The sequence below is a fragment of the Squalius cephalus genome, assembly GCF_949319135.1.
Source record: "Squalius cephalus genome assembly, chromosome: 2".
In the NCBI taxonomy this organism is placed as follows: domain Eukaryota; kingdom Metazoa; phylum Chordata; class Actinopteri; order Cypriniformes; family Leuciscidae; genus Squalius; species Squalius cephalus.
In genome coordinates, this window is record NC_137123.1 from 43045801 (window position 1) to 43058451 (window position 12651).

At 36.6% G+C, this 12651-nt stretch overlaps 1 protein-coding gene across 1 annotated transcript; it reads right to left on the bottom strand.

Annotated features, from left to right (window-relative positions):
- Nucleotides 1-1824: 1824 nt before the first annotated feature.
- LOC307153779 (uncharacterized protein) lies at nucleotides 1825-9306 on the bottom strand. The gene is made up of 5 exons (XM_079863446.1): nucleotides 8094-9306; nucleotides 6335-7305; nucleotides 6025-6184; nucleotides 5615-5710; nucleotides 1825-3644 (listed from the first exon to the last, which is right to left on the bottom strand). The coding sequence occupies exons 2-5, from the start codon at nucleotides 6337-6339 to the stop codon at nucleotides 3327-3329; spliced, it is 579 nt and encodes a 192-aa protein (XP_079719572.1). The 5' UTR covers nucleotides 6340-7305; nucleotides 8094-9306; the 3' UTR covers nucleotides 1825-3326.
- Nucleotides 9307-12651: the final 3345 nt, after the last annotated feature.

A 12651-nucleotide genomic window follows, 5' to 3' on the forward strand; every position in this document is an offset into this window, starting at 1 on the left:
TGTAGACCTACATTTTTCTACATCTTCCATTTTTCTGTGTATTTATTTATTAAACTGTTTGCCAAATATAGTTTCACTTAAAGATCCTAACGTTTATTGGAATGTTCTGGCAAGGTTCTTACTATCCCATATTGCACGCTTTATGCCGTTTGCTTGAACGCAAAACATTATATTATAAAGTTCGTTTTATTATGATCTAATATTGTAGAACTTTTTCTGAGCATTTTGGGTTTTCTCATGGGTCTCCACAGTAGTTTATATTAAAAATGACCTAACAAGTGTGTCGGTTAACTGCATCCTTAAAGGGTATCTAAGCCCTGGTCAGAGCCTGACTCCACCCACTGGCAATATTTGAAAAATGCTGGAAAAGTGGAGAGGGCGTGCATCTGAGACGCATCTCTCTGTAGGCAAGGGCGTGGTTAGCTGGTTCCCTCTGACATCACAGGCCACCATAACTTCCAATAGGAAAATTCAACTGCAGTAGCCACTGTTCAACCTGAAGAGGGCAGCACTCAGACGTTTTTACACCATATATTGTAGAATTAAAACACTTTAAACCCAAATGTCAAAAAATTACTTGAATCAATGAACAGCGTTAATAAAGCCCCAGTCTTACAGATCATTAACTAAAAAAAGTTGTTTTAAGGTTTAGTTACACTTTAAGGTAAAAACGAAATGGACATCCATGTTTTGACGAGTCATTTCTCTTTCAAATGTGTAATTTATTCATTTGTTCATCATTTGTTTTCAGAAAAGTACTTTTTATTTTAAAATAATTAGCAGACAATAAAATAATTAAAATAATATTTTATTTTAAATTGTACATACAACTCTGTAAAATTACAAACAATATTTACAACTGAAATTAACAACTCTTACCAAGCTGTCTATTTTACTAAAGTACTATTTAGTACTATGTAGTACTATTGTAATAAAAAAGTACTACAGAAATAATATTATTAAATATTATTAGAAGTTTTTTTTTTTAATTTAAAAGTGTTCCTGTAATGCCAAACCTGAATTTTCAGCATTATTGCTCCAGCCTTCACTGTTACATGATCTTTTCAAAATTATTTTAATAAGCTAATGTGCTGATCTTTCCATGTTGAAATGTTTTTTTAAGTGAGCTTTTTCCTCCTTTGATAAGTTCAAATGAACATCATGTATTAGTAAAATACATTTGTTATAATATACAATTACAATTTTAAGCAGCTTGATGTATCCTTGTAATTTCTTTAAAAAAATTAGATTTCTGTTTGCTCAACAATTGAGAGTAAGCATATACATGATTTTTTCTAATTGAAAACATTGACTAAGTTCAAGAAAAAAGTTAAAATGAACATAATTCAGTATAACCACACACACTGTTAAAAATGACTAAAATCTAAAAGCCATTTTGTCAGATATCTTCAACAATTTTTTGAAGATGCATTTAGTTCTGGGTTACAGTTTGTTTGTTGTGTTTGTCATAAATTATTCATACATTAGCCATTTTCATGCAAATTAAAATGTTTACACACTGTAAAAAAAAAAAAGTTGACTTAACTTAAAATTTCGAGGCAACTTGCTGCATGGCTTTTTTGAGTTTACTCAACTTTTAAATCAAGTAGTTCACTTAACTCAATTCACTAAGTAAAGTCACATTTCTCCCAACTTAAGATCTTTTGTTCAGCTGATTGAGTTTTTGTAGTTAAAAAAACTTAGAAAATTCTAAAATTTCAACTTTTAATGTTATGTTAACTTAACTTAATAAAGTATGTTAAGTGGACTAAAAATGTGTTTTTAAACATTACAGGCTTAAAAAAATAAAACTACTACATTCTTGAAATTTTGTTGGAAGTTTTATTTCATAACAGCAAAAAACAATGTTCAACAGCTATACTTATTCTTAAAGTAATAAAACAAAATGCAGAAAAAACACTTTTTCTTTAACATTCAAAGTGTTATCACATTGACACGTTCTATGCGTAACATTTAAAATTGTTAATATGAAACACAAATGAGCAATGTAAGTGCAAGTTAAAGCAGCACGCTGACTTTTTGGGACTTTAGCTTATTTACTGTTTCCCCAGAGTTAGATAAGTCCATACACACCCTTTTCATCTCTGTGCGTGCCGTAACTCTGTCTGACACACCCACCACTAGCCTAGCTTCGCACACAGACTGGAGGTAAATGATTCAAACTAGCATACCAATCCCAAATAAGTGACAAAATAACACCAACATTTTCCTATTTACATGTTAAGATTTGTATAGTTACAGCTAGTATAAATAACAAGGTCTGTTTTTTTTGTCACATATTGGGAGCAGTATGCTAGCTGGAGCCATTTGCCTCCAGTCTTTGTGCTAAGCTAGGCTGGCAGTGGATCGTCAGACAGAGTTACAGCACAAACAGAGATGAGAAGGGTATGTATGGACTTATTTAACTCTGGGGTATAATGTGAATAAGCTAATGGCCTAAAAAGTTGGCATGTTCCTTCAACGTTTGGGCTTAAATTGCTGAAACAGTGGCACAATGTTTTTCACAACCTCAAGTGTACAGTTTAAAAACAAGTCACAGTAAAATCTTAGTTTTGAGGTACTAGCAGAACAATGAGAGCTCATTCTCCTTGAACACCTTCAATAACCTCAAAAGAGTATTTCAGTTTCTCTGGGTACTCAAAATCAAAGGCAAACAGAAGGCCAAACAGGTATGTGCACATGCAAGTTAACGTTTGGCCTTAAAGTGTTGACTGAGTGGCACAATGTTTATCAAAATCTCAAGTTTACAGTTTAAACAAAAACAAGTCACAGTAAAATCTTAGTTTTGAGGTACTAGCAGAACAATGAGAGCTCATCTCCATGAACACCTTCAATAACCTCAAAAGAGTATTTCAGTTTCTCTGGGTACTCAAAATCAACGGCAAACAGAAGGCCGAACAAGTATATGCAAGTGCAGGTTAACGTTTGGCCTTAAAGTGCTGAAAGAGTGACACAATGTTTATCACAATCAAGTTTACAGTTTAAACAAAAACAAGTCACAGTAAAATCTTAGTTTTGAGGTATTAGCAGAACAATGAGAGCTCATCTCCATGAACACCTTCAATAACCTCAAAAGAGTATTTCAGTTTCTCTGGGTACTCAAAATCAACGGCAAACAGAAAGCCGAACAAGTATATGCAAGTGCAGGTTAACGTTTGGCCTTAAAGTGCTGAAAGAGTGGCACAATGTTTATCACAATCAAGTTTACAGTTAAAAAAAAAAATTCAAACAAAATGCAAGCACATTTCAAAAAATACAAAAAAAACTATGTACTTGCATCTTAAATGCTTAAGATAAATGCAACATCACAGCAATAGCTTATTTTTTAGGGACATTACCCTAGGAGAACAATGAGTGCTGCCCATCTCCATGAACACCTTCTCAATAACCTCGAAAGTGTATTTTAGTTGCTTCGGGTACTCAAAATCCAAGGCAAACAGAAGGCCGAAGAGGTAAGCAAGTGCAGACTGCAAATCTGCAGCATCTTTCAGTACAATTACCTCCTCCAACACAACAGAAAATTTGATGACACTGGGCAGTGTGCTGGGGCAGGCATCATCTTCAATTACAATAAGGATTCCCACCTTCATCCCTCTGGTCTGTCTGTCCTCTGGAGTCTTGTCCTGATGATAATAATAATAATAAAAAAATAATAAATCAGTATCACTTGACACTAGGGGTTGCACGACTACTGATTTCTGCTAGTCGATTTCTTATCAAAACAATACTCGAGTTACTCGACTACTCGTGGTTCATGCTACTGTAAATGAAAAGACATGAAATAGCTAGATCTTATCAATAAACATTTATTAATTCATAGCCTAATGCAACAATTACATAAGTAAACTCTCAAAACATTATAATTATGACATTTCATTTTTAAATTTTCATGTAACAGTCTAAAGCCAAATAAATAGCCGTTCTTGCCTTTCATCTCAGACGTCTGCTTCTAGGGGCCGTTCACATATCGCGTCTTTTTCGCGCTCAAGTTCGTTATTTCCAATGTAGGCGCGCGGCGAGCTTCCTCATAATGGAAGCAACGTGGTGCGCTAGTTTTTCCAGGCGCGCCGATGCCGCGGCGAGATGAAAACATCTCAACTTTTCAGATTGCCTCAAGCGCAGGTCATGTGACAAAAAATAAGCTTCGGCCTTTCCATAACATCATCGAAAGCTCGGCCGAACAGCTGATCGTAGCTGTACAGGGCGGTTTTTTCCTTCTCATCTCCAGAAATATATCTAGTAGTAAAGCTAATGCAAGGGCTAGAAATCAATTTAATCCTTTGCTGATACTTCTTCGTCGTCATTATGGAGAGCGCAGTTCATCGTTGCATAGCAACGACAGACGCCATGGGAGCGCAAGCGCTTGTAGGAGGCAGCCGCACGGCCGCGCTTTTCACACGTTTTTAGACGCAATATGTGAACGGCCTCTTGCAGAGTTGGCCAATTACAATATTTTTGTCATCCTTGATGAAATACTTCCACACATCTGACGTGTGGTGTCTGTTGGTGACGTTCGCCATTTCTAATTCATTTATGGTTAATGGACGCTCGAGTAGTCGATTGTTTCCGACAGCGTCGACTAGTGGTTGAAGTAGTCGATCTATCGATTACTCGACTAGTCTATGCAAGCCCTACTTGACACCAACAACAACAAAAAAAAAAAAGGAACTATTAAGTAATTGATGTGCTCTAAATTTTGCAATCCCACCTGCAGAATCTGCAAGATGTTAATAATTTTATAAAGTACATAAATACACAAAATACAATTGGCTATTTTTCAATTTAGTACTGCCCTGAATAAGCTACATCACAAAAAAGCAATTATAATAACCAAGATGGTATATTTTCAGTTTCATTAAAATTCAAAATATTAGAGATTAACAAATTGCATACAAAATCATTGACTGAATCATGGTGTATTTGCAAAAATATACTTTAAATCAATAACTTATGAATAATCAAAACAATCTGTTTGTTGTTAAAGGAGAACTTCAGTCAATTTTAACATTGAGATAATTTTACAGTACATAGAACAGTGTACACTGTTGGGTACTGTCGAACAGTCGACCGAAAACAGGATGTAAACACGATGTGTGCTGGCTGAATTAACATCACATTTATTCATATCTTTTACATCTAATGCAGTCAGTCATATTCACCATACTCCCTCTTGAAGGAATCACTCATAATGGCTGGGCACTTGAAATGTCATATCAAGGATGTTAAGAGGCTAAAAGCAGGTTTAAAACTAGTCCCATTTAAGTCAACAGGGTGCAAATTTTAAAAAGAGGATAACACGTGTAGGCAACACTGATTTTTGACGTTGTACACTCCAAATTTACAAAAAAATAAAATAAAAAATATCTCCATGTTAAAATTAATTGGAGTTCTCCTTTAAAGAGGTTGTTCAGAGTAATTTCAACCTAGAGTCCTTTGCACTATGACCATGAGTCAAACACCCACCTGGGGGGGGTTTGGCTCAAGGTCACGGTGCAAAGGACCCTAAGGTTAAAATTACTCAGAACCATCCCTTTAACACAAAAATTCCCATTACCATGGCAAGATGATGTATAAGTAATGAAACATGACTCACCTGGCATGTTCTAAAAAGTGCTGAAGAGTCTTCTCTGAGAAACACTGGGAGACCTTCCAGGACGGTTTGCCTTCTATGAGACACAATATTTGTGGTCTAAAAAAAAATGGGTACAAAACAACAACAAAAATATTGTAATGCACTGTTATTAATTTAATTTTGTTATGAGTTTGCATGTATTTTTTAAGTCACAGAGCCTCTGCTAATGAGCCCATGAATCAAAATAGATGGCTTTAATAGGAAATCAGTATTGTATGCAGTAAGTTCAGAACCAAAATCTAATCAGCTAGTGAACACTTGACATACATTGTCATAATTCTTCAAAAATATCTTCTGAAAATAAAATAGCAAATGGCTCTTATAAATCGTTTTTTAAAAACATCTATCTATTGGTAACTTTAACAAGTTACCTGCTGATCAAGCTTGTTGAGAAGATCTTCCATTTCGTTTCCAAATGCCCCCCTTTCTTGCTCTGTACAACTTGAGGAGTTGTGGAGTGTGCTGGTGTATTGCTGATCTGAAAGTATCGAGGAGGTCCACACTGGTAATGCGTTTGAATTCATTACATAACTGTTGATAGAAATAAAACAGGTCTTGGTTGTAACATTGACTAACTGGCTTCAAATGGCTTACAACAGACATTTACAAGCAACAGAACAATAAAATGCATTAAAGATCATCTACACCCAAATAATTTCACTTCAACCATCTTCATTTTACCTCATTTGGAAGAAACAGGGCAGGCCATCGTTCCAGCACTTCAGATACCATTGGCACTACTTCCACAATCTCCTTTCGTCGGAGGGAGAAAGTCAAGCTCATTTTCTGATTGAGAAGCACTTCATTCTTGGTTTTCTTCTTCATTTCCTCTACCAAGAAGAGCCTTTCCTCCTCGAGAGAATCATCAGATTGGCCTGTAGGATGATCTGGCAAATAATTAACCTCTCCTCGTTTGGCCTTTTTCACAGTACCTGCTCCATCACCTCCTCTTTTCCTGTTGATACTGACTTCGTTGCAACCAGCTGAACGGAGTTTAGATCTGTAATTACCAAGTTTATACTTTATGCTCATTTTCCAGCCATCAAATCCTTTGCCATTTCCTGGCTCTGTAAGGCAGGGATGCTTCAGTACGAGTGCAGAAGCAACATCTTCAATTTCCTCAGGCCGTGGATATGCTTTCAAAGCAAATATTGTCTCTGCAATTTTTTCCAAAATGTGTGACTTCATTTCTCTTGGTAAACTTAAAGCTTTGCTTGTTTGATCGTAAACGTCATTTCCTTTCTGAAGCCTCAACTCAACATCGTACGAGAAAGTAGGAATTGGAAAGGGTGAGGGCCACTGTGATGCACTTCTCATATTGCTCTGAATGATGGCTGATGAGGTCTGAGGAGAAGCAGTTGAGGACACACTGGCAGTACCAAGGGAGGAAACAGATTGTGTATCAGACTGATCAAAAACAGATAAATCTTTGTCCCACACAATTTTTAACACAGCCTTTTCTGCAGGCAGTTCAGAAATGTCTGATAAATTGCACAGTTCATTTCCAAAGTCGGGGTCCTCATATTGTAGCATAAACTCTCCCTGAAGCTGCAACTTCAACTCTGCTTGTAAATCATCCACCGAGGCCGGCAGCTGTGGAAGGTTGATTTTCCTAATGTTTTGGGGTGAGATGTAAACCCGAAGCAACATTTCTGTGGAGACAAGATATCCTAAATATTTTGTTTTATGTGTGAAAGGCATAATTACAACTTTACACACTAAGCTTGTGTAAACTACACCGCAAAACATGATTTTCTTACTCTGTATTTATGTCTTGTTTCTAGTCCAAACATCAAAATATTCTTAAATCAAGATGCATTTACTAGATGAGTGAAATGCCATAAGATATTAGGTCTTGTTTTCTGTTGAGTGCCATTGGCTTGTTCTAAGCAACAACTCACTTAAATTTGATTTATTTAAAAAGAAAACAAGACTAAATATCTGTATGGCCTTTAACTCATCTAGTAAATGCATCTTGATTTAAGAATTTTGTTGATATTTGGACTGGAAACGAAACATAAATACTGATAAAGAAAAGCATTTTTTGCAGTGTATGAGAATACACGTGTGGTGAGCAGGACGAGATTGAGGGCCGTGAGAGAACAGCGTGAGGTCGGTGGTGTGATTATTGATGACCGACATCTGCATGTCTCAGCGGTCTTGTATCTCTAACGGAGGAGCAGAAGCATAAAAGTAGGAACTACGATCGTGAACATCTCGTCCTTCACTGTGATTACTCCTACTTTTATGCTTCCGCTCCATGAGAGATACAAGACTGGTGCATCACGCAGGTGTCGGTCATCAGTAATCACACCACCGGCCTAATGCCATTCTCTCATGGCCCTCAACCTCATCATGCTCACCACAGCAAGATTTACATATTGCAAGAAAATTTACTTTCTTACAAACTAATTGAAAAACAACAATAAAAAGCACTTACCTTTTAATGGAGGAAGACTTTTAGAGATACCAGCAGCTTTCCTCCTACTTTATATGCTTGCAGTGGGGTGGGATCATTCAAAGACTCCGGCTCCAGAATATCTATTGGCGTGTAACTGCTTTCAGTAAGTTCAAAGGATCTGTAATGTTCCAAATACCAGCATGACAGTTTTTTAGAGATAAATGATACATTGTTTTCATCAATCATAATACTAACAATCCTAAAGAATTCTGGCAAACCACTGCACTGGCCAGCAGAAATGACCATGTCCTTAACATATCTGACACCTTGGAGACGTACATCAGAGCTTAAAGAAACAGTTTTCTTATGAGGACATTTTCTGGTCACGGCTACCCTCAGTGTTGTATCTAAAGAATTGGTCTCAACCACTTTAATGTTCTCAACATATAACTGTGGCTTGAAGAGAGAATGTCCTTCTAAATAATATGCAGACATTTGCTGATGCTTTGTTGCCAGAGTGAGAAGCACATTCTTGAAATTGTGGGTATCATGCACCACTTTTTAAAAAAAACTATGCTTGGCCTCAAATCTGATGGTCCATAATTCCACTAATGGCCCAAAGCAGCGGATCAGGTGTGGGTAATGATCGACAAAGTGGTGTTTTGGTCTTAATTTGAAATCTGGATATGTCTCTGTGAGTAACTTCCGATGATCTGCTATTTTAGCCTCCAAATAGCATAATGTCTCTTCTGAAAACTTTGTAGATACAACCAATTCTACAATCTGTTTGAGGTCCATCAAAATCTCCCATGCCGGATCATTTTCAGGTATGCTGGATCCAATAATGAGAGGTAGCAATCGCAAGAGTGTCCAATTTTCGTGCCCATTGCCACCAATTGTTCCCTTGGCAAAACTAGATTTGGGAATTTTCTGTGGTTTATTTACACGGTCCGCATATTTGTAAGGGAAGGACTTGATACGACTGTTCAGTTCATCTAGTGATATAAATCCTTTTGAAATTAAGTGCTTAAGACACAGAGATAGTTCAACAGGAAAAATCCCTTCAAAAAAGTCATGTAAAACATCTGCAGGAAATCCTGTGATTGGATGGAAGTAGGATAAGTGCTTACTAAGAACACACTCCTTTTTCACACCATTCAAACTTTGGGGCTGGTCACCTTTTTGAAGTTCCTCCACCAGAGAGTTGTGTTGTTCTGGAGTTCTTAACAAAAAATCTCCAGGCTCAGTGTTGGCAATTTGTTTTTGAGATATTAAGCAGAATCTGCAAAATTTCTCAACAATGAAGCTTTCTTGGAAGCCTGCAAGGCCATGGGCACCAAGATTGTCTGCACAAATGCAAAACACAGTACCCTTTATGTACTGCTGTAAAGCTGGAGCAAATATCCCCACCTGTTCCAGGGACTTTACATCCTTTATCAATGGGTCGAGGAACTTTTCATAACCAAACAATCGCACATCATCACTCTTTCCCAGAGCTGCAAGATTAATTAAATTGAGAGTGGAGCGACTTTTTGATGGCAAATTTAGAACGACCCAATATACAGCAGTAATTTTATGTATCTTTCTTGAGGTACCGAGGGGGTTGCAGACTTCAAAGTCATCAATGTATAACCCTAAAGAAATACTAACATCCTCTTCACCTAACAGTTTGTTCTCTTTGTAGTATCTTCCATCTTGAAAAGACTTGTAATGGCCAGGCAAAGACTCCTGATTAAATACAACCTTGTCTAAAAACTCTTTATGGCTTAATAAACATTGTAGCTGGGTTGTAATAGAAACATAAACATAAGAATTTTTTTTTGACTTGTCATACAAATATTCAGTAGGTTCAATCACTGCAAATTGCTCTTTAAAATATAAATTTCTTCTGTAATCTGTAGATAATTTGCCTTTCGCAGATGTAGTTACAAAAAGAGGATTTGTTTGAAATATTGCATCTGTAATGTCTTGGACAACCTGACAATCTGATATGTTATGATTAGCAAGTATTTCTCTTACTTTATCAACCGCAAGGAACTTAGAAAAATGGAAAATGTCATGTAACTGCTCCACTATTTCTTGTATTGCACTTTTAGAAATATGCAATACAGTTTGCATAGAAAGAAAAAGATGCGCAAGTTTATGTTCAAGCGTCTCAGCATCAACACTTTCTGTGTTCTGCTCTATAGATTTGTCTTGGTCATGTGATGATGGTCCTTCTTCAGGATCACTGTACACCTCTGGCTCTGTGTCATCGAAGACTTTTTCTGATTCTTTGCATACTAATCTGAAATCTTTGACGGTCTGATTTTTATGTTTTCTTGTTCTATGACTGCTAAAGGTTGTGAGATTATTTGTTTTGAATCCACATCTCTGAAAGGGGCACAGAATAGTTTCTTTATTCCGTAGATGTTTTCCAAGATGAGAGAACAACTGGGTTTCAGTGCAGATCTCGTTGAAATCACACAAATCACAAAAAAATGTGGAATTTTCTATTCTTTTTCTGCTTCTGTTGTGTATTTTGGAAAGATGTGATTTAAGTGAACTTGGGTTTTTGAAGGTGCAGACACAATTGTCATAAAAACAGGGCCAATTTCTTCCTCCTCCATGTCGTAGTCTAATGTGTTTCAGAAGGACATCTTGAGCAGAGTGGGAAAATTTGCAAATTTTGCATTGCATGTGCTGATGAGTGCCAAAATCTGAAATGCAAACATAAGGACACTGCTAGAGCAGAACTGTATGCATGTAACCTTAAAACCCAAAATGAATACAAAAGCATTAGAGCTGGGTGATAAAACAATAATGATATGTATCGCGATAGACATGTAATCGATATCAAGAAAAAACGCATTCGATATAACGTTCGATAAAAAAAAATCTTCGCCGGAAGAAAAAGAGGTTGCGAAGCAAGTTTGGTTGCATGAACAAAAGAACTCACTCTCTCGTAACCTAGCAACGTAGGGAGTTAGCATAGGGAGTGACAGGGGAGTAAAGGCGGTCGCTCACCGGACGGTCACGGGAAGCGCAGCGTGCGCGTCAGGACATCAATGGTCAGGACAACTCGAGGTAGCCTATCGCACAGCACACCAGACGTGCACATTCTCAGTTTATGGCCAGCAATATTGTTATGTTTAATGACATTATGGAATTAATATAATATCAGTACTATGTTATGTTGTACAATTAAATACAATTGTTGCCAAGTATGCAGTCTGAACAATGAACTTACATAAGAGCGTCTGTTAACTTAATTAATTAATTGAGAATATCACTTAAATTCGATAACATCAGCTATTTTCATTCAAGCATTTTGTAACGGTTTGACCAGGACTCTCGTGAAATGGGTGGAAGAAAGAGCTTAAATGCGAAAAGGCTGTATTATGCACGTTTAATCGCAAGTTCACAGGCAGCGCGATCCTCTCATACATGAGAGATTACTCTTTCTTAGCGTCACAAAATAATAAAAATAAACAAAAAATAACAAGGAGGTAGAGCACGCTTAGCATCTACTGTGTTTCTGTTTCTCATCTCAAAAACTCTCACCGCCACCTGAACGTCATCACGCACAACGCACGTCTGACGTGACATTGTCTCTTAAAGGGCACACTGCACAATAATGTTATGCATGTTAATACAGTTACAATCGTTACAAGCTGATTTCTGTAACGTTAAATGAATGTAAAACTAAACGTATATTGCAGCACAGGGTGAAGTCAGTATACATTATCGACGATTTGCTGCACTTTAGCCTTGATAACTGTGGGGATTATAACCAGAAGGTAAGTTTAAAATAAAAAAGGTTTACATGTAATATATTTATATATAATATGTATATGTTATGTTATATTTTAAATATTAAAAAAAATAATAATAAAATTATCATAAAAAAGATCAATAATTATCGATATTGACCGATATAAAACACTGATACTGTGATAAAGTTTTCAGCCATATCGCTCAGCCTCAACGGTCCGTGTGATGTAATTATATTTCTTATATAAATGGATGTTTGTGGACATATGCATGTAGCCAGATTTTTCTTTCCATGCAAACACATACGTATTCATTATTTTATTAAAAAAAATGTAACATAACATATTGCACTTTTAAATACATGCACTCAAATTCATGAACTTGGTCAAATTTGCTAATTTCTTTGCAGTCCACAAACAAAAACAAAAAAAACCATTTAAAATTGTGTCTGTGAAATTCAGAATTAAATGATTGTCCAGAGATTTGTACAAATGTCTCATCCCAAGACGTCAATGACGTGTCTTGACCACATACAACGAAAAGGGTACCCCTACAACATCAATAGAGGGTTTTCACCTACGTCACGATTTGGTCAGTTACCCGGATGCGCGGCCATATTGGAGGTACTCGGATGTAAACAACAGCATGGATTGCACTGTTTATGTACTACTGAACACATTGTTACACTAATTTCTGATGTCTAAACCACGGGAACAACACATGGAAGCTGCGAAATCATATAGAGAAGGACTTAAAGCAGGAAAGAGCTCAACATTTTGACAAACTTAAGTTAATATGTGGTAAAGATCCGAACGAGCTAGCTTCTCTAACTAGTCCTTACTTC

Excerpts from the sequence above, each read along its gene's own strand:
- LOC307153779 (XM_079863446.1), bottom strand. Across the intron at positions 5,711-6,024 it reads TCAACAAGCTTGATCAGCAG|ACCACAAATATTGTGTCTCA; the intron begins GTAACTTGTTAA and ends ATTTTTTTTTAG. Across the intron at positions 3,645-5,614 it reads CACTTTTTAGAACATGCCAG|GACAAGACTCCAGAGGACAG; the intron begins GTGAGTCATGTT and ends TATTATCATCAG.